Source organism: Psammomys obesus, unplaced genomic scaffold (assembly GCF_907164565.1).
Source record: "Psammomys obesus unplaced genomic scaffold, mPsaObe1.curated_primary_1811, whole genome shotgun sequence".
NCBI lineage: Eukaryota > Metazoa > Chordata > Mammalia > Rodentia > Muridae > Psammomys > Psammomys obesus.
This window is the reverse complement of record NW_026585685.1, coordinates 5,484,642-5,505,807: the sequence shown is the minus strand read 5'-3', so window position 1 is coordinate 5,505,807 and position 21,166 is coordinate 5,484,642. Positions and strand designations below refer to the sequence as shown.

The 21,166-nt window shown below is 52.6% G+C and overlaps 2 protein-coding genes across 3 annotated transcripts; one reads left to right on the top strand and one right to left on the bottom strand.

Annotated features, from left to right (window-relative positions):
* Positions 1–1,137: 1,137 nt before the first annotated feature.
* On the bottom strand, positions 1,138–6,034 carry Ppm1j (protein phosphatase, Mg2+/Mn2+ dependent 1J). 2 transcript variants are annotated; one of them, XM_055628187.1, is made up of 10 exons: positions 5,698–6,034; positions 4,344–4,440; positions 3,639–3,926; positions 3,397–3,509; positions 3,059–3,143; positions 2,412–2,530; positions 2,151–2,214; positions 1,878–1,985; positions 1,607–1,758; positions 1,138–1,455 (listed from the first exon to the last, which is right to left on the bottom strand). In XM_055628187.1, exons 1-10 carry the CDS (start codon positions 6,018–6,020, stop codon positions 1,305–1,307), a joined length of 1,500 nt encoding a protein of 499 aa, XP_055484162.1. In that variant the 5' UTR covers positions 6,021–6,034; the 3' UTR covers positions 1,138–1,304. The 2 variants fall into 2 exon arrangements, with proteins under 2 accessions (XP_055484162.1, XP_055484169.1); XM_055628194.1 differs by lacking the exon at positions 1,607–1,758.
* A 6,543-nt stretch (positions 6,035–12,577) lies between these two features.
* Positions 12,578–16,155, top strand: Tafa3 (TAFA chemokine like family member 3). Its single transcript, XM_055628080.1, has 4 exons — positions 12,578–12,692; positions 13,466–13,615; positions 14,394–14,518; positions 16,144–16,155. The coding sequence occupies exons 1-4, from the start codon at positions 12,578–12,580 to the stop codon at positions 16,153–16,155; spliced, it is 402 nt and encodes a 133-aa protein (XP_055484055.1).
* The last annotated feature ends 5,011 nt before the right edge of the window (positions 16,156–21,166 follow it).

The window sequence follows — 21,166 nt, the reverse complement described above, 5'->3', positions numbered from 1 at the left end:
TACTGGCTGCTTTTCCAGAGCACCTAGAGTCAATTCCTAGCACTCACATAACAGTCCCTGACTGTTCCTGGGAGTTCCAGTTTCCCAACACCCTCATACAGATGTATATGCAGGTAAAACACCAATGCACATGAAAGTAAAAATAAATAATTCTTTTTTTAAAAAAAAGAGTCCTGCTCTTACTAGCTACTGCCTATTGGTTCCTCCTATAGACAGTTGTAATCCTGGCCTTGGTGACATACAGGCACTACAGCATACCCAATCCTGGAGAACAGGTAAAGCAGTCAAGGAAAGATAATGTGAGGTTTAAAATAAGTTGTAGCTATGGCAAGCTACAGAGTTGGGAGAAGGGTGTTGAAGCTGGAGAAAATGAAGGTCCCTGGATGCCGTGCTCAGGACTTAGCCTCAGTTCTGTTCTAGGCATAACAGTGAGTCACTGAGGTAAGGAAGCTTGTGTAATAAAGATCTAAGGTGGTGGTGAGGAAGGCAGAAATAAAGGCAAATATGAAAGATCTTTTAAATAGTCAACCGTCTAGTCACACATCCCTTAATAAGAGATGTTATGAGAATGTGTTGCTAGGGAGTTCCATCATTGTGTGAACCGCAATAACTTACACAAACTGAGATGGTACAGCCGAGGACACAGCTCGGCTACGTGGTGTATACGGCCACTGAGGTGGCTGATTTCCTGAAACACTAGATGGCCTGCATGACTGAAGTAGTTGAGAATTGTAATGGAGACGCATAAGCCAGGCGTGGCCAGCAGCTGCATTACTAACTCAAGCAGCCATGATGGCGCCCGCTGAAAGGATGAAGCCGGAGAAAGAATTATTGACGGGGGAAATTGTGAATTCAGTTCAAGGTGCGTTGCTCGGAAGCACCAGGGTACTGTGGAGGGGACGGCTGGGAGATGACTGAACGTGTGGTCCTCAAAGCTCAGCAAAGGTTTGGGCTGGACACACAGACTTGGCAGACGCCAGCAGATGGAAGGAGCCACTCGTGGCAGGTATGTGGGCCGGGAAAAGGGGACAGCGGGGGAGCCTGGGGAAGCCACATCTTTAGGAATATCCCGGGGTTCTTTCCATGCCCGCTTTTCAGGTTCCAGTCGAAGCAAATAGTGACACACACCTTTGTCTACCTGGTTTATTTGCTGATTGCTGTGATTTTGGATCCAGTTGGGTGTCCCATTTCTTTGTCAATTAAGTGGCCACTCAAGTGTCAGGGACACAACTTCCGTTGTTTGGGCTGGGAGAATGGTAACAACGGAGAGGCTGGGATGGGTGAGAGGCATGGGGCTGAGCCCTTCAGGAGCAACTGCTGCCTGGCCCTCCCAGGGGGATGACGAAGACCGAGATGTCATCCCCGGAACCCAGCTTGTTGTTTGGGAGACGCCAGCCACGGTCCCGGGGGATGCCCCGGGCCCCCAAGACCAGAGTTTGGGCCAGAGCTGTATACCTGCCAGGAGCACATGTGAACATTCATGTACCAACATGTAGATGAGAAGACAGATGCAGGCCCGCATGGGGGGCTCCAGCGTTTGTCCCCCATTGCCCCTTCCTTCACCAGGACAAGCCCCCCCGCCAACACCTTGCCAGGAACCCCCTACCTGCTGGGATCATTGGGCTCATAGACTGACAGCACCCTGTCCACAGTAGCAGCTACCTCACTGTCATTGGTCACATCCCACAAGCCATCTGTTCCCAGGACCAGCACATCATCTGGACAGTGCTCATACTGTGTCAGGTCATATACACGTACCTGGTAGCCAAAGAGAGAGAGGACAGTGGTGTAAGCGTTGCTAGACAGGGAGGTTGGAAATAAAAGAGCCCTGGGTAAAAGCCAGTCGGATCCTCCTGAAGGAAAGGAGGTGTGCTCACCTCAGGGAAGCAGGAGAGGAAGGGCTTGATGGGCAGAGTGGAACTGCAGACCTTCAGGTTGTGGTCTCCCAAGCCTCGGGTCACCCCAATGGTGGCCATTACCCGGGCCTGGGCGAAGTGAGAAAGAACGCTGCTGCTATTTAGTTCCTCTCAGACTCACTGAAACCACAGAGCCTTCCCACACCTACTAAGAAACCTCCACCTCCCTCAATGAGCTGTAGCAGGTCTTCCTGCCCTCTCCCACCTCTACCCGTGGGGAGGGCCCTGTTTTACCTTTTTGCCCTCTCCACAGACCAGAGGGAACCTGAGATCCTCCAGCTCAATCTTTTTGTAGGCCCTGGGGAGGGAGGAGTAGAGGAGGCATCACCCAGAGGGCAAATCCCCCATCCCCTATGAACAGCACCCACCACACACAAACCCTTCCAGGGAATGGCCGTATTCTGAGCCTGACCCAGCCCCCAGCTCCACCTTGCTGCTGGCGAATGGCTGGTTGCATTGCCATGGGAACGGCCCCAGCTCTAAGGGAAGTGTTACCAGCCAGTCATATTCTGGTCCCTGTACAGCATCCTCTGCCCCAGCTCCTTGGGCTGGACTCTTCGGGGGAACTCAAGGTGGGTGAACTCACTTCCTAGCAGTTCTGGTTTCAAGAAGCCCTGAAGTTGGGAGGGGACAGACGGGAGAGAGAGCATAACACTCATCACACAGCCCCGGTACAATGTATAACTGTTAAATTACAACAGGTCCTTAAAAGAAAGTTTACTGAAGGCTACACTCTCCTCTGATATTAACATTAATGAGCTCAGTCACCCCTCACAATGGCCTGGGAGGCAGGAACCATTGAGTAAGGGACTTGTCAGAGGTTACACAATTAGCAAAGTACACAAAGCAGGATTCAGTGCCCCTCCCCCTCCCCCGGCAATCAGGATAGACAGCCCACAGGAGTATGCACTAAGATAACACCCTTGCTTTGGCCTTTGTTGTTCTCATCCCCCACCTCTGACTATTTCCTTCCTCAACTGGGGCTACAATGGCAGCCCAGGCTCCTTCTCGAGGCTGCATCATCTCTCCAGCTCACCCAGCATTCCACAGTCCATTCAGCACCTTCCCAGGAAGTTCCCAGTAGGAAGCTTTGAGAGGCGTTAGAGGAAAAGACTGGGGTAGAGGGGCTGGCCCCCACTTACAAGCAGCTGAAGACGCTGGCGCTCAGTCTCCGGTGTGAACTCCCGAGACATCGGAATGATTTCACCATTCCTGATAATGATGGCCCTGCCCAGAGAGGAAAAGATTTGGACCTAGCTTTCTCCATGTGCAAGAGGAGCAGGCCCTCCCCAAAAGGAACCTGATGATTCCTTATCCAGGTCCTCATCCTTCCTTCCCTTATGGATATGTACAACTTTTCCTTCTATCTGTCACCCCACTGAGCACTCCAATCTTTAATACCTAGCCCACCTCCCACTCTGCATTCTCTTCATCCTGGAGAGTGCAGCCCCTTACGCTGCGTTCAAACCTTCCCACTCACCTGCTGTCACCCGCATTGGCCACGTACATCTTGCCTAGCAGGTAGACCACGACCAGTGCGCAGCAGCCTCCTTCCACTTGGTGGCCGCGCCGCTCCTGAGCCATCTGCTCATCCTGCCGGGAGAGGAAGGGTCAAAGGGGACACAAGGTGGATTCTGGGGGGCACCCATCGACCCCCCCCATCACACAGTGCTGACTGGAGGGTCTGTAATAGTACATTCCTGGAGCAGGCCACCCACTCACCATGAGCTGGAAGGCGTTCTCAATAGCCCCTATTACCAAGCTGTCATGTGTCACTTCCTTCTGTGGAGACCAGCAGGACTGAGGGCTAACCAAGTGTGAGTGGTCAGAGAAACCTGGGGTCCCCGGAGTGGAAGGGAGGCACAGGGGAGGTGGCGAGCGATCCTGAAGGATTTCTACTATATCCTTTAGCTGCTCCCGGATGTGGCGATGCAGGAGCCGGGAGGCCATTTCAGCTGCTCCACCACCAGCGTGTCCATCAAACAGGCCCCAGTAGTAGAAGCAGAGTCCCTGGGGAAGGCAAAGTTGGAAGTCAGTGGGGAAGGAGGGTGACAGGGCAGAACCAGCCTGTTAGCAGCCATATAACCATAAAACAGGAGGTCTGAGTGTGATATTAAGTCAAATTAGATCCATTCACTTGTTCACGCACAGCCTACTGTGTCAAGAGAAAGAAGAGCCAAATTAAAAACGTGAAGGATGCAAAGATCAGCACTGATGATTAGTTAAATCATCCACAAACACATGAGCAGCTATATTTTAAATGGAACAGTAAACATTAACAGCGGAAGTAATCTCATTGAAGCCACTTAGGGCTTCTGTGGCAGAGCAAAACCTCCACACTTCTCGGATTTAGGAACCGATGCCTGAAGTCTGAGGGGAGAGGCGTCACCGCATCTCTGGAGGTTAGGAACGGGGATGACATTTTACCTGGTTAGCCCCTGGAACACTCCTTCGGCTTTCCACATAAACGACCTCGCAGCAAGCCTGGTCCTCATTGTGCCTGCTCTTGCCAGCATTGATGACCCTGCCAGGCCAGAGTGTCCCACATCAGGTTAAACACCAGACTAGGTCCTGGAATAACCCCCCACCTTAGACACACTACACACACACACATCCTCTTCTGCCTGCTGGCCAACCAGAAAAAGGTCACAGCTGCCTGGGCTCCGAGCCAAAGGGAAGAGGAGAAGGCAGGGGCAACGAGAAGTACTGTCTGGGTGGCAGAATGTACAGCCCCACAAAAGGCCCAGTGACGACCTGCCTTAGTTCCACCATCCTCGGCAAAGGAGGCTTTCTGGAAGAAGGTGCTGGGAGCGGGGAGGGGGGCTGAGGAGGAGGGTTGTCTAGATGGGAGCAGTTAAGTTTTGCTTCCCTACGAGTCAAAAATTCTACATCCCACCTCAAATCTCAACCAGCTCAGCCAGTGATTATGGACACATTCATCCTCAAGCCGAAAAGCACTCAGTGAAAGTTCCCTCTCTCTTGCAGGGGGGGAAGTCCTCCAGCCCAAATTGGGTAAGGTGGAAATGTAGGCCCGCCTGGACTGGGCAAAGATTCTCTCAGCTACAAACTCCTCTCACGTGGGAAGCTAAGAGAAGAGGTGAGGGGCCGCCCACCACCTCCCTCCACGACCTCAGTGCCCCCATCTCCCAGGCAGCTTGGCTTTCCCCAAAGATTCATTAAAATAATAATAAATACGGGTTCTGGGAGCACGCTGCCACTCAGGCTGTGCGAACCAAGGGGTCTATTTCCTTGCCCAACCAGCACCTGTCTGTCTGCAGACCCCCACCCCCCAAGGGTACTATGGCGTGCGGCGGGCAGACCCTTCCCCCGCCCCGGGAAGCTGGCCGCCTTCTGGTGTCGCGGGCTATTTCTGGGTGCGGAGGGGGAGGGGACCGGTAAGAAGGACAGGGAACTGGGGCGCTGGGGCCAGGAAGCGGGTGAGCGAGTCTTTCCACCCGCGATCTCCCTGGCAAAGGGAACTGCCCCTTCTCGAACCTCCCCTCCCTTAGCCTGTGAATCGCGGGCCCGCGACTGGGGAAGCCGCCAACTCATCCTCGGCGGTACGCGCCCTGCCTGGGAGGGGACTGTCCTGAGCCGGCGAGGGGTAGGGTGGGCAAGGTCCTGAAGAAAGCGGTGGAGGCTGCACCCAGTCGGAGGGATGGCTGGAAGGGGTGCAGGTTCCTGGGATGGTCCCCGGAGCGTCGTAAAGGGGACGCATCCCAGCAGCCGGGTGCGAGGGTGGGAGCCCCATCCTCGGCTGGGAGCCCCGGGGGGCGCTCACTCGGCATAGCCTGTACTCCAGGGCAGACGGCGACCGGTTTCGGGGGGGCTTTGCACAGCCCGGCCTGCGTGGTCGTCAGCGCGTCGCAGTCCCCCGGGGCTCAGCTGCAGGAAGGTGGGTCGGGAGAAGCTCGCCCGAGTCTCCGCGGTCTTCGGAGGCGCGCCGGCCTCCCTCCCAGACCTCGCCGGGGGGCTCCTGGGCGTTTCTGGGGCAGAGGACGGCGCTGAGGTCGTGTTGGGCAGATCTGGGGACTTGGGTCGCTGGGACTGAGTGCCACTCGAGCTCACCAGGTGCGCCACGGCCGAGCGGACCCGGTTTAGCATGCTGCCTCCGTGCCCCGCCCTCGGCCGTGGCCCCGCCCCCAGGGAGGCCCCGCCCCTAGGGCTCCAGGTGGGCGGTGCCCGCACTTGGCTCTTGACAAACTTGCCCAGGCTCTAGGCCACGCGGGAACCGCCCCACCGGCTCCCCCACGCCTCTTCTCCGCATCCCTGCTCGGTTCCGCCAGAATGTCACCGGGGAAGGGTCCGTCCTGGGAAGGAAGCGGAGCAAAGGAAACATTTCGGCCGAGCTGTAGGTTGGACATCCGTTAGATTTAATCCGCTAGAATTTACCCATTATGACGGGGGTGGGAGAGGCAGCCTCCTCGCGCTCGGTTCGGGTTGGCCAGCCAGCATGGAGAGTTATGGAGCTGATGACTTCAGAGCGAAACATCCACTTGGGTGTGAAGAACTTGGTGTGACAACACCTCGGGCTGGGGCTGCTGAATCCGGAGAAGAGGGAGAGCTGGTGCCGGTTGCCATGCAGAACAAGCCCAGCGGCCGACCTCCAGGCTCCTGGAGGCGTAATTCTCTCCAAAAGTCCCCTCCAATCGTCGCTTCCATCCCACTTTCTCAGAGCCCCTCCCTCACGGTCTAACTTCTGCTGACCAGTTAGAAACGCTAGCGGCATAAGAAATACCTACGATTATTGAGGACTTGGCTTCACACTAGGCCCTCTCCGCAAGGCGCGCGCTAGTCATTAAGTCATTACACCAACCCTGCAAGGTGGGCTCCGCCCATTTTACAGATGAGGCAGGGACAGACAGTCTCCTGTTATTTTGCTAGATTTGCCCAAGAGTCACGCAGCCACTTAGAGAGACGTACCGGTGTCAGAACCTGCTGTTACTGACGCTGGTTTCTCTGGGTTAGGAAAAGGCGCAGAGGGGCGTGGGACTCCAAAATCCCCATCGTCTTGAGGGCTCCAAGCAAAACGGGGATGCTGAGCAAGTTCTCTGGTTACCGCCAGGGGGAGGCAAAGACCAAGCTAAAAGCTTGTTTGGGCCGCGGGAAAGCCCGGCGTTTGGAGCCAGCACAGGTGGGCTGTTTTCCTGCCTTCTCTCTGTATACTTGGATTAGAGAGTAGATTACTTCTCGCTCCCTCATCTATCCTCAACAGTTTAACAGAAGTCAAGGCCCTTGAGGGAACCACAGACTCCCCAGTCATAGCTGGGATTCCACCTCCCGGCACCCAGCTAGGTGCTTCCGGATCATACCCAGGGCCTCCTCGAAGGGGTGGGTGGCTTTCTTGAGCAGGTCTAAATAAAAATTCTACAGTGGTCATTCAAAGTACACAGCCTTGCTGTAATTATGTCTGAGCTTTTTTTTTTTTTCTTTTGGTGGGGTGGGGGGAAGAGGGAAGATGAGGACAGAGAAAAATGAAGTTACCAGGGTGGAGGAAGGGCGAACTCAAAGACAGCAGCAAAGGCAGCCAGGGACAAAGAACATACTGCCACTATGGGTATTTTCTTCCTGTTTGAGAAAAACCGAAGCCAACTGTCTGATAAATGACATAGTGTCAGTGGGAAGCCAAAGACTGGAGGAAGAAAAAAAAAAAAAAAAAACATTGGCTTTATTATTCAGTGTTTCTGGGACAGTTTATCTATCACTTTTCAGTGTCACCCAGCTTCCAGGCTCTTCACAGCATCTATGGTGTGGCTGTAGAAATGGGCCACAGAACTAGGGCCCATAGACCCCAAGACTCCAGTCCCAGATAATGGACAAGGATGCCAGCTGCTCCCCTGTTTTTTGGAACCAATCTGGCTCCCATCCATAATCAAATTCTAGGGCTCCCATACCTCTGAACCCCTCCCCTATTCCTAGACCATCACATCGCTTCCATCCCGACTGACCCACACCTGGTGAAAGGATCTCTCCCTCAGGGGTGCTGGCACACATCTGTAATCCCAGGATATGGAGGCAGAGACAGGAGGATCACAAGTTAGGAGCTGGCCTGGGCTACATAGTAAATTCCAGGCCAGCCAGGGCTACATAATGATATTTTGTCTTAAAGAGGTAGAGGGAATGGCTTAGCAGGTAAAGGTGTTTACTGCCAAGCCTGATGACCTGAGTTCAATCCCCAGCACCTACACAACAGAAACAGAGATCCAGAGAGAAGGGGAGAGAAAAAGAGAAGGAAGAGCCCCACCCCTTGTCCCAGGCTGTATGCTCAGGACCCTCAGAACCAGGCTCCTCCTCCTCCTTCGTTTCTCCCACACACCTAATCACGTCCCCAAAGCTTCCTTACTACAACAGGTGTGTGCACCCCTCCTCGAAGAGACAGAGTCACAAAACACCTCTCCCCTCCAGCGTTTAATACATCCAAAATATAAGCCTGTCAAAAAAAAAATTGTAATTGGGATTCTTTACCAACTTTCTGATGAAGATACTAGGAGCTTCAGGTTTGGTTCCCAAGATGAGAGTCATACCCATTAGCCACGGGGCCAATCACCTGCCTCTTGAAGCCTGGTTCTCCACCCTGGTACTGTACCTAGTCCTCTCAGGTAGAAGGGCTGCACCTTTGTCCCGGAAGTACTTACTATGCCCTTCTGATGTCAACCAGGAGCCTCTGGGGTAAACAAACAAACAAACAAACAAAACAAAGCAAAACCTTCGTGCAACATGGGAATCTCCCACCGGTCCTAGCTTCCGGTGCATGGAAAGCACCTTAAATAACACGTGATATCTCCCCCCTACCCCCCCCCCCCCCTTAGCCAGATACGGTCTGGCTAAGGCAGCCCTACCTGGTCTGGAACCCTACGAGAAAGCATATAAACCAAGCTGTCCTCAAACTTTCTGCCTCCCTGTCCCCCGACCCCTGCTGCGTTTGCTTGTGTACTTGTGTTTTGTTTGTTTGGGTTGGGGGGTTTGTTTTGGTTTGGTTTTTGTCGTTTTAGATAGGCTCACGCTATAGCCCAGATTCACAGGAATCGTAACAATCCTCCTGCTTCGGTCTCCCGAGTTCTGGGATTATAGATATGAGCCACTGTATGTGGTCTGAAGAACTGGATTTTAAGATTTAATGAACTCGGATTTAAATAACAGCCTACTGCTGGTCTGGGTGAATACTATTACCTACCTCACTGCCCACTCCCATCCCAGAACACAGGACTAGGGGCCACATTTCCTGGAGGATTTAGAGACCTGCTCTAATTGATGCGTTCTGGCTAGAGAAACTACATGAAAACAGAGCCCGTGGGATTTTGTCCCTGGTCTCGCCCTGCGCCACAAGAGGCCGCTGCGTGCCAGCTGTGCCCATCCTCCCGGCAGAGCGCCCCACGCTGTCTCGAAGGAGACGGCGGTGCCCGCAAGGGCTGAAGCAGCGGGAACGACTCCCAGCTAAGCGGCGCGGCTGCGCGCTCCCTTGCCTGCCGGGCGGCAAGCTCGGAAGGACCCGGCTGAGCCGGGGAGCCGGAGGGTCCTGGCCCGGAGCATCCATCCAGGTGCTCAGAGCTGGGCACACTTGAGTCAGGGACTCCAACTTGGCCAGATCGCTCCCTACCCCTCTCTTCTGGGAGCAGCAACTTAGTGATCAGATCGCGGGGAGCGCTCGGGACAAGACAACACCCGAGCTGGCCACTCCCGCGAGAGCCCCGTCTTTGGGAGTCTATATGCGAAGCCCAGAGGCAGCGAGGACCTCAGGCCGGAAGGTTGAGCCAGGACCAGTGCTGTGGAGCAGGTGGGTACCTGGAGTAAGAGTGGGCGCGGGAGGGAACCGGAGCCAGCAAAACAAGGTCGAAGGTTCTTGCTGATCCCTTGCTTGTATGCAGCCTCACCTTAGCCTGAACTGGCCATTGGGGAAACAGCCCAAGGAAACTGAGGCAGACTATGGACACCGAAGATCAAATCCCAGAAGCTTCCTTCTCCAGGACCATTTAAGGAACGGGGTGGGGTTGGGGGTGGAATGCCAGAGGTCCTGAGTACCCATCTTGCCCAGGTTCTCTGATCGTTGGAGTACCTAGGAGGAACGTGTGAGTTGTATCGGCCGCTGCGAGAGCTCAGCCAGAAATAGGATGCTCCCAAGAGAAGAACAAGTGGCATTTGCAATGGTCAAAATAAGGGCTTCTGACACAGCTTGGAAGAGGACACCCACTGAAAAGAGAGGCGTGTCTAGAAGGGTGGGAACACACCCGTGTCCAGGGCGGGTGGGCAGGCTCTTCCATCCCCCACGCCCGTTCCCCTCTGCAGGCCTTTCCTGAGATGGCCAGCCTGTGTTTCAGTTTTACTTCTCAATGGAGACTGAGTGAAGAGAGGACCTTGTGGGAGGATGGAGACGCTCTTGTGGGCTGTGCACTGAATCAGAGACCTGTTGCACTGCCGGGCTAGCCCTCAGCAGTGGGACTGAGGGACAGCCGCAGAAGGGAGCCAGTTCCAGAGGAGTCCAGGAAGCAAGGCTCACGATGGCTTGAAGGTGGAGGCAAAGAGAATTTGGAGATCCAGGGACTCTTTCCCAGGGGCCGGCTTCCAGAAGGCTGGCAAATTCTGCACCTTCTCTGACCCTAACTTTGTCCCAAGACCAGGAAGAGGACAATGGCACTGATTCCTAGACCTTCCTACCCTTGCTTCACTCCTAGGAAAAAGAAAGCCCAGTCACTCTTCCCAAGGCCACTGTCCCTACAGGTTTCCATAGTCTGTGGAGGAGGGAGGGAAGAGGAGCAGGGACAGATCCCTAGAGAAGTGACTGCCCTTGCTGAGGGAACAGCCTAAGGTGGCCTTCCTTCGCCGCTCAGCCCATTTCCCCTAGTCGCTTCTAAGCTTTCTCTTATGCACCTCCACCCCCCAGGGATCTGCCCTGCCTCTGCTCTGAACAACCTTTATATTGCTCCCTACTTGTCCAGATGGAATGAGTCTGAGCCCAGCAGATGAACAGATAAAAGCCTAAAGACCCCAGGAACGGTAAGTGGGAAACCTGGAGATAGCCTGGAGGAGTGGACATTACCCCCAAGGGAGCAGCGGCATCCTTTGGTTTAGCACATGGTATTCCTAGAACTGTGCTGGCACTTGCCAGGGCCAGTGACCCAGGCCAACCCTTGACCATGTGGCCTCCGGGGGCTCTTTCTGTCCCCTTCTATGTCTAGTTTCTCTCAGCTGTGTGTGTGTGTGTGTGTGTGTGTGTGTGTGTGTGTTTCTGCTTTTCTGGTTTCTCCCTGGTTCTTATCCATCCTCTGGCTAGATGTTGGAGGCCCTGTTTGGTTCACAGAAGAAAGGAGGAAGAGAACAGTGGGCCGAGGGCAGGCCTCTGGGTCCTGTCCCATGCCAGTCAGCCTTGGGCAAGACATTCAACTTGTAGCCTAGGTTTCTTTTTCTCCCATTTACTTGTTTGTTTGTCTGTTTTCATGTGTGTGCATGATGTTTGCATGTGTGTGCCCACGTGACAGCCAGAGGAAGCCTGTCTGATAGACATCCTGCTCCATCACTCTCCACCTTCCTCCTTTCAGGCAGGGTCTTCCACCGAGTCTAGCACTAGGCAGTCCAGCAACCCAGGGATCTTTTTACATCGTCCAGCTTTTTACATCTCCTGTTGGTGTTCTCATGCTTGCTCAGCAAGTACTCTTACTCACTGATCCATCCCCTTCAGCTGTGTTTTGTGTTTGTTTGTTTGTTTGTTTGTTTGTTTGTGGCAGGGTCTTCCTATACAGCCCTGGCTAGGCCTGGAACTAACTATGTAGATGAGGCTGGCCTCAAACTCACAGAGATCCACCTGCCTCTGCTCCCCTGACTGCAGAGTACAGGTGTGCGCTGCCAAGCCCAGAGATCTTTTTTTTAAAAGCCCATTTCTTTTTTTTTTTAATTTAAATTGCGTTCAGATCGAATTGCTACTATAGTCTTATGGTTTGAAACTCAAACATGTAATGGGGGGGGATTCCATTCTTAATGGCAAACAGAGCTGGTGTGTACACATGAGGCAACCCGAACTCCCTCCCTGGTACACACTGTCTACTCCGTGTGTACGCCTCCTCCTGTTGCTCTTTTCCCTCCTGTCAGACTGGCTTTTCACCGCAGTCTACCACACAGGTCCTTACAAAGTTCAGTGATAATTTTGGTTTTCGTTGTGTTGTGTTCTCTTCTGTTCTGCGTTCCCAGCAATCCAGAGGGAACTGCATTTCCAGATTCTCCACTGTACTCAGTTCCTCTACTGATGGCTGTTTGGATGGTCTTTATTTTTGTTTACAGATGAAGACTTTTTGGGCTTTATTTGGAAAAATGGATAATAGCAATCCCTCTATTGGGATTTAATCAAGAGCACAGGAGTGAAGTGACTAGGTCAAGAGATCAAAAAACAGGAGTCATCATCGCTGTCTAATCCATGGCACAGCCCTTTGATTCACTCTGCAAAATCTCTCAAATGTCTCCTCCCCAGGCTCTGCCTTCCTGTCCCTTGGTCCTTCTGTGTCACTCATCACTTCCGACAGTGACATCGTACCTGGCTGCAAGCTGCCTGGAGTCAAGGTATGCGTCCTGCTTAACCTTGCGCCTCTAGAGCATGGCGTAGAGAAGGGGCTGAATCTGGGTTCAGACGGAGCATCTGCGCTGACCTAAGCAGGGTGTGCACCTCTCTCCACAGAATGAGTGAGAGGGCCTCAAGCAGCTGGAGCCCTGGCAGCTGGGTGCTCGCACTGTGCCTGGCCTGGCTGTGGGCACGTCCGGCCTCTGCCTCCTTGCAGCCACCAACATCTACAGGTTTGCGGAAGGTGGTGAGACCAGGGAAGGGGTTTTCTGGGACATCTAGAGAGCTAGAAGGCACTCCAACCCATCCCACAAAGCAGGCAGATGTCTGGGGGGCAGAGTAAAATTTGAAAAGGTGACTCCTCTGGTCATTACCCAGGGAACTCTTCTTCTTCCTCTGCCCGGTCCAGAGAAGGACTGGGTAGACCTGCTGGCATCATCTCCTCCAGGGGGAAGGTGTTCTGCAGTGAGAGGCCCTCGGGTGGAGGCTTAAGTCTAGTCTCCTGGCCTAATTCTGGGGTTTTCCTTCTGGGATGGCTAAAGCCTCTGTAAGCGGATGATCCTCCCCCACGTATTGTAAGCTCTGAGGCCCTTGCCCTCACCCTGAGAAAGTGGAAAGTGGGGGCTGGTGTGGGACTCCAGCTTTCAAAGAGTCATGAACATGGCCTGGGGGCGGGGGCTAACATGAAGGTTTCATCTGGCCTTTTCTCCTTTACCATTAGCTCTCTCTCTCTCTCTGTGTCTCTCTCTTTCTCTCTCTCTCTCTCTCTCTCTCTCTCTGTGTGTGTGTGTGTGTGTGTGTGTGTGTGTTTTGAAGGTTTGATCCCAGCCCTCTCCCCTATGCTAAGAAACACTACCACTGAGTTCCAGTCCCAGAACCTGATAGCTCTTAAATAACCTTTCCATGAGCCAGGAGGAGGGACTTGAGGGCCTGCAGCAGGGTGGGAGATAGGAGAGCAGGGGTGGCAGCCTGGGGTCTCCTGATCTCACACTGCCGGCCCCACCAGTCCTAGTGAAGCAGGGCACCTGCGAGGTGATTGCTGCACATCGCTGCTGCAACCGGAACCACATCGAGGAGCGCTCCCAGACGGTCAAATGCTCCTGCCTCTCTGGCCAGGTGGCTGGCACCACAAGGGCAAAGCCCTCCTGTGTGGACGGTGAGTGAGCAGCCAGGCCCTGGGCAGCCTGGGCAGAGCAGAGATAAGAAAGTCCATCTAGGCCTGGCCATCTGCTGGGGATCTAGTTTCAGAGCCATCTCAAGGCTTGCCTTATCAGTCTCTTGCAATGGGAATCGTCTCGGAGGAGAGGGCAGACAGAGCCGGCCCTGTGTCACAGAGGAAGAAAGCTCTTGTTACAGGGCCACTCATACACCAACCACCTGATCCCTCCCCTCACACCAACTGCACCTGGCCGCACGCCGCTCTGGTGAGGTCCTCTTCCACAGGTCTCTTATTCTCAGCCTCCTTCCTGTGGACACGTGCGATCACCCACATCGCACACCCAACTCTCCTTCCCTTCTGTTCACACCTGTGCTCTCACGCTCTGGTAACATCCATATCGCCACCATGCTCCTGCTCACTGGCTCACGCACCAGCTGTGCTCTCCCGGATGTGGCTTGGATACCAGCTCATATACACGGAGGGCACTGAAGACAGCACCTTTGTGCTGATGATGGCTGCTCCAGAGTCAGCCTCACCCTCCTCCTGACTTGATGTCCTCCTCCCCTTTTGGTGTGACACAGTGATGAAGTTGATTGCAATAGTGCCTAGATCTCAGCCCAAGTACAATGTTGCCTCCTTGGACAGCCCAGAGTAGGGGGAAGAGAAGGGGAAGGTGGCAATCAAGGCCTGTATGTGGGAAGGTACTCCTCATTCACAGGCCCGCTGTGCCCAGTGCCCCCAGAGCTCAGAGCCACACCTGCCTCCTGCCCCACAGCCTCCATCGTCCTGCAGAAGTGGTGGTGCCAGATGGAGCCATGCCTGCTGGGGGAGGAGTGTAAGGTGCTCCCGGACCTGTCGGGGTGGAGCTGCAGCAGTGGACACAGGGTCAGAACCACCAAGGTATTGAGCTGATACCTCATCCTCCCCTCCTGTTCCCCCTTCACCTGGGGTAGCACAGGCGTCACAGAGTAGCACATCCTGGAGGGCCAGGATAGCGTGCCGTAAGATGGCCGTGCGAGCCGTGGGAACACATTCCAGACAGTCCTCTATGCACTGCTGCCGAGGGGACAGTTCCGCCCCCCCCCCCCCCCCCCCCCCCCCCCCTATGCCCCGCCCCCGGGGGGGCCGCCCCCCCCCCCCCCCCCCCCCGTAGGCAAAACTGATGTTCTGCCTGCCTTGGTTTTCTCCTCTTTGCTTTGCACCACTAGAAAACACTGAGCCTTTTAAAACAAAGCAGAGCAGGGCACAGAGGCGCACATCTGTAATCCTAGCACTCAGCAGCAAGATCAAGAGTTTAAGAGTAGCCTGGGCTACATGATACCTGTCTCAAAAAATAAAAATAAAGAAGGAGAGAACTGAGGAAATTGCATAGGTCATCCAGGGAGCAATTTCTCCTTCTACCTAAGTTTCAGAAACTGTAACCACTCTGCCTGCCACCTTGCCACTGCCTGTCCCCTGTCACCTACACCACTCCTACGCTCCTTAACTTCCTGCACTTCCTACCTGGCCTCCTGTAGTCAGATTGCTTTGTCCCCAGTGACAGCACCCAAGAAGAAGATTATTATCATCATGGCTTGCTGCCTGCCCCGCAAAACAAGGGGTGATTAAAATTTTATCAAACTCTTTAGCAGTTCCTGAGTGCCCTGGCTAATTAGTTGCATGCCTTTGTCAACATCATCTGTGCTGTGCGAACGAGTGACACTTCCCGGCAAGCCACCTCAGTGACTCTGTCCCCTTCCCACCATGCACAGCCAGCAGGCTAACAAAAGGAACCAAAAACAAAACAAACAAACAAACAAACAAACAAACAAACAAAAACCTGGTTCTAAGGTTCTGAGGAACCCACAACACTGGGAGCTATAACAGGAAAAGGTTTGGGGGCTGGGGAGATGCTCAGTGACTAAGAGAACTTATCCAGGTTCAACTTTAGCACCCACATGGCAGCTCAGTACTGTCTGCAACACAGTCCTAAAGGATCTGATGCCCTCTTTTGATCTCCTTGGGCACCAGGCACACATGTGGTGCACAGACCCTCATGCAGACACAACACTTAGATACACAAAACTTTTTAAAAAGTGTGTGTGTGTGTGTGTTTGTGTGTGTGTGTGTGTGTGTGTGTGTGTGTGTGTGTGTAGGGTGTTGGCTGACTAAAAGGGAGGGCAGCCCATCTGTAGGCAGCAAAGGGAGGCAGCCATTTTGAGAATGTCTATTAAGATGTGCCAAATAAGACCTATCACAGACCTTGGGACATTTGCCATACTGTAACAGGCTTGGGTGTGTGGCCTAAAAGGTAGATCACTGCCTTTGCAATTTGTTAGTGACTCAGAAGCAAATGGTGGTGAGGCTTGCCCAACCGGTGTCAGCATGGACCACCAGGCCGCACGTGTTCAGCTTGGATGGCTTTAGGAGACAGGCAGCAGTGACTGCTAAGTGACTTGCCTATCCCGGGGCTCTCTGGCAGGCTACAATGGCTGGTTCCCTGTTGCCTTCTCTAACCTTCTTCTACCTGCTCATTTGCTTTCTAGGTCACACGGTAACTCTTGGAGGTCATGGCTTAGGCAGGACAGCCTTGACTGGGCTTTGGACTGAAGAATGGCTTCTGGTCATCAGATAGCAGATATGAGAACTCACTTCCCTGGACATGTGTCCCACGTCGGCTATAACATTAAACCTGCCAGGGTCCTGTTACTCACCCTGCTCAGTAGAGATGCTTGGATCTTCGGCCACATATTTGAGACCTGCACTCTCCTATGAACAAAGGCCAACACACACAATCCTGTGCCTAAGGAAGAGTTTATCAAGTTAGGGAGTGGATGGCAGACGATTTAAACAGTTTAAAGTACCATGGCCTCTGAGCTACCTGCAGTGGGTGTGGTATGGATGAAATTCTCATTGATCTTCAGCTATCCCCTGATCACAGGACACAAAGTCACGAAATCACAGCAGTCCCTTCCCATCCCGTCCTTCCCATCAGTCCTGCATCCCCCAGCAAGATGCTAAGATGTCAGAGGAAGCACTGTGCCCTGGTGCTGAGCCAGTGAGATCTCTTTTGGACAGTACTAGAAAGTGGAGATGAGTTTTTCAGCACAGCTTTGCAGAGGCAGGGCGGGGCTCCCTCCCTGGCCATCTATGGGAAGCACAGGTCCTCAGAATCAACCCACCCTAAACTTCAGGTGTTTGCTTGTTTTAATGGATGGGAAAGCCGAGTCACAGGGGGATGAGATGATTTGCCGGAGAGCTTACATCTTGGGCTTCCAAAACACGGACGTTGAGATTCCAGCCTAGGCCTTGCAAGATAATTTTATGTAGAGAGTGGAACCCCGAAGCACTGTCTAGATAGCAGCAACTTGTTTCCTAGGAGATGGGGCTTTGACCACTGGGACTTCGATTGAGGCTACTGATCTCCCATCCAAAGTAATCCAGAGTACATACACCCACTGAAGAGTGGAGCCACTTCTCAATCCCCCAAATAGGCCCCCAAACAGCCCAGAGGTCACTCGGCACAGTTACAGCTGGAACACCGTGAACTGACATCCTGTTGCCCTTCTGACCCTTCTCTTCTGGGAGCTTCAGCCAGCTCCCTATATAGGTACCTGCCAGGCCAGAGTAGAGCCCAAGGTCTTCACAATCAGGCTAGTCTCCCAGGTGGCTTGGGAGTAGCATGCTGGCTTCCTCTTATCACCGAGGCCTTAATAGTAGGGTGTTAGAGACCAGCCAGGATGATGCCTGATCCCTGAAAAGGCATCTCCCTTTGCATTTGACTAAGATTCTATAATCACCCCACCTCAGGGCATGTTTTTGTTTTTGTTAAATGAGATGAACAGTCATGTTAACTTCAGAAGGCAGGCCTCTAACAATCTCCGCATGTAGCAGGGCCACAGGCCAGGGTCGCAGTGGAGAGGTCAAAGGCTGTCGTGGCCTCCTTCTGAAGAATGGAGGCTGGCTGGAGGCTAGGGGTTGGCAAATATTTTCTGGGAAGAGCCACCAAGTGAATATTGTATATTCTGCAGACCACATTAAGTCTCTGTGACATATCCTTGGTTTTGTTGTTTTGTTTCATTTTGTTTTAAAAACATTTCAGAGCCGGTCATTGCCATCTTTAGCCCAAGGGTTTGGAAGAAACACACTGTGGCTCATTTCCGGTGTTTGTCACCGCTCCCAGGGGACGGTTGAAGGCTTAGCATGGCCTTTCCAGCCTCCTTGCTTGCCCTCTATGCCGTGGAAACCTGAGCACAGGGCCGGGGCTGGTTTTGTTTTTCTCCTAATGCTCAGAGAGTGATGGGTGAGTGAATTATTTAGGTTACAGCTTCAGCAGAGCCAGACAGTAAAAGCCTGCCTTCCTGAAGGCCAGAATGTAGGCTCTGTAGGCTGGCGTAGAGCTCAGTGGCAGAACAATGGAAGGAAAGGTGGGCTATCTGATCCCTCCTTCCTGGATACTGTCACCCCAGTGCCCATGCCCCCTGCCCTTCCCCAGCTGTGTCATCCATATGAGCTGGTGTCGGAGTGGAAGGTGTGGAAATGAAGGCTCCTCACAAGCTCTTGAGAGCTGCCAGCCCCCACCAGCTCCCACCTGCCTCAGTGTCCTTATTCTGTACCTTCCCTGACCCCCGCTAAAGTTGTTACTTCCTTGTATGAAGTCCTCCAAGCTCCCTCCCTCTTCACTTAGCTATGCATTTATTGGGTGGACTCTGAGGGGCTGCCTGTATATGGCCAAGAGAAGAGCACCTGAATCTCTAGCATAAGGAGAGAAAAGGTTCAGCCACCACCCCAGTCCTCCAACTCCAGCTTCCCAAAATTCTGTATTCAACCAAGTCCAAACCTGCATCTGTTTTGTAGCTATCCAAATGACACTAGAAATAAATGGGTTTCCTTGGAGTAGAGGGGCTTCTGGAGTCATTTGTCTTCCTCCTTCCTCTTTGGTGAGAACATCTCAGTTCTCTGAAGGTCACTAGGACCCATCCCCTCAGCTCTGCAGGCCTTAGGAAAATTGACAGCTATAAATTCACGTGACTAGTTTCTGCTGGCCTCCTGACAGTTTCATTAAGGTCTGTGAGTGATCTCCTGACTAATGACCTCAGACAGTTCCACTACATTGAGGCCACAGCTCCCCAAAACCACAAAATTAGAGTTGCAAGGGGCTTTAGAAGCCAGTTAGGTGACTCTTCCACTTGCCAGCCAAGAAGAGGGCAAGTAGGAAAGGTTACGTAATTTGCCCAAAGTCACACAGCAAGACATGGTGGCATGCCTTGCCCAGCGAAGCAGTACAGAGTTCTTTCCACTGTTACACAGCCCCGTTGCATCCCAGAACAGGGAGAACCTGGAAGGAGGATGCGGCTTTTAGCCATCAGGACTGTGGGAGTCTCATTTTAGAACTGCACAGCAATGCGAGTACCGGGAGCAGAGGGAAGAAGACGGAAACATACACGGAAGAAGATGAGTTCACATACTCGGAGGGAGGGAAAAAGGAGGGGAGGTCCACATCATTGCTTCAGAACTTCAAAAACAAAACTGAACAAGACTGAGGCCACATGAAGGGGGCCTGATCTTTGTCCTCTCTGGAGGAGGCAGTGTGGAGCCCTTCTCAGTCCTTGGCAAACTGGACGTGCTGACTCATACCTCTAGCCCAGGCACTCAGGAAGTGAGCAGGAGGATGGCAAGATGGAGGCTAGGGTGGACCTAACAGAGTCCCTGTCAAAAGAAAAACAACAACAGAAAAAGAACGGAAAACCTTGCAGAACCATGAAGTCCATCTTGACAACCCCGGTTTCTGCACAGGGGACTGCAAACTAAAGCACACAGGCTACATTGTTTTTAATATATAAATAAAGTTTTATTGAAACATGAACCATGCTTACAATTATCTATGACTATTTTTGTGCTATGACAGCATATGTGAGTCATTGCAAAGAGACCACATGACTCTCAAAACCTAAATAACTCCCTGGGAACTTTTTGCCAGCCTTCGCAATAGTGTTTTTACTGTAACCCTCTGAATGTGTACACTGCCAATCTGGAAATTGATGGCTGCATTGGATTTCAGCATTTGGGGAGGTTCTTTTTTTTTTCCTTTGACCTTGTGCTTGTGTTTCTTAAATCCTTTCCAGTGCCTCTTGTGATGTCTAGCAACAACAATAACAACAAAACAGCAACAACAACAACAAAACACAGACCTAAAGTCTAAGACAGAGTCTAGGAGGAGGGTTCAGAGCTGATGGGCACTTCTCAGATGTGCTACAGCCCACAGCCGTTCTCTTTTCCAAGTTCAGGCAACTACCATTTTTGGACTTCTGGAAGGTAACTGCACATGCACCCTCGTGTAAAGATGGGATTGAGCGTGCATGTGTGTGGCTGGCGTTTCTATGTCTGTGGGTGTTAGCATCTCTCTGCCCTCAAGCCAGGATGATATTCAGAATGCATAGAGACCAGCTCAGTGTCGACACTGACGAGAGATGGCTGGACTAGAGATCACTGGCTGTTCACAGCACAGCACCCAGCGTACATTCCCCCTCTCTCTGTGTGGCTGAGAAGGGGCGGGGGGTCCTTCCCATCTTCTACCAGTGTGAGTAGCTAAGCTGGTTCTTGATGTCCTTGGGTTGGTTGTGATTGGTCACCTCGTGTGAGTGTGGGGTGGGCACAGCCCCAGAAGTTGCTGGACTCAGGGAGCTGTAAATGTATTTGGAGCAGATGTGGGGGCTGAAAGTGCAGGGGACCAGAAAACTACTTTTCAAACTGCTCTTGGGGGCACAAATTCCCTTTATCCTCCTCTACCCCATCAAAGCCAAAGCCGTAACCCTCAAAATCGCTCTTGTTGTCTGTGACACCCACCACAGGGCCTCCCAAATGAGCACCCCAGTTCCTAAGCACAGACTTGAAGATAGTACAGCTGCTCTGATTTGTTCCCTTTTTGTTGTTATTGATTTTGTTATTTATTTATCTATCTATTTATTTATTTGAGACAGGGTTTCTCTGTGTAGCCTTGTCTGCCCTGGATTTAACTTGTAGACCAAGCTGGCCTTGAACTCACAGAGATCTGCCTGCCTCTGCCTGAGTGGTGGGATTCCAGGCATGTGCCACCGGACCTGGCTTCTGTTTATTTTTTAAAGATAGGATCTTCCTACATAGTCTGGGCTGACCTTAAACTCATATCAATCCTCCTGCCTCAGAAATCCCAGGCCAATCTCCGGATGTGGAAGACAGACTTCCTTGAGCTTCTGTCTACAACTCTTACGTGCCTGAGTTCTGAAGTTTGGGATGTAACATTGTCTGATCCTCTGCCTTCACAAAGTCACACCCTGATCCTCACAGTCCCTTCAAAAGTTGTTGCTGTAGGTGCCAGAGGGGTGCTCAGTGGTTAAGGAGCACTGTCTGCTTCCAGAGGACCCTGGTTTGATTCCCAACATCCACAAGGGGGCTTCTAACCATCTGTAACTCCAGTTCCAAGAAATGGGATCTACTGCCCTCTTTCCGCCCCTGCAGGCATTGCGTGCATTCAAAACACATATAATAATAATAATAATAATAATAATAATAATAATAATAATAATAATA

What these genes read in the sequence shown, in the direction of transcription:
- Tafa3 (XM_055628080.1), top strand. Translation starts at nt 12,578, where the DNA reads ATGAGTGAGAGGGCCTCAAGCAGCTGGAGCCCTGGCAGCTGGGTGCTC. An exon ending in GCAGCCACCAACATCTACAG is followed by an intron (nt 12,693 to 13,465) that starts GTTTGCGGAAGG and finishes CGGCCCCACCAG; the next exon opens with TCCTAGTGAAGCAGGGCACC. An exon ending in AAAGCCCTCCTGTGTGGACG is followed by an intron (nt 13,616 to 14,393) that starts GTGAGTGAGCAG and finishes CCTGCCCCACAG; the next exon opens with CCTCCATCGTCCTGCAGAAG.
- Ppm1j (XM_055628187.1), bottom strand. Translation starts at nt 6,020, where the DNA reads ATGCTAAACCGGGTCCGCTCGGCCGTGGCGCACCTGGTGAGCTCGAGT. An exon ending in GCCAGCGTCTTCAGCTGCTT is followed by an intron (nt 2,531 to 3,058) that starts GTAAGTGGGGGC and finishes TCCCAACTTCAG; the next exon opens with GGCTTCTTGAAACCAGAACT. An exon ending in GAGCCCAATGATCCCAGCAG is followed by an intron (nt 1,456 to 1,606) that starts GTAGGGGGTTCC and finishes TGCTCCTGGCAG; the next exon opens with GTATACAGCTCTGGCCCAAA.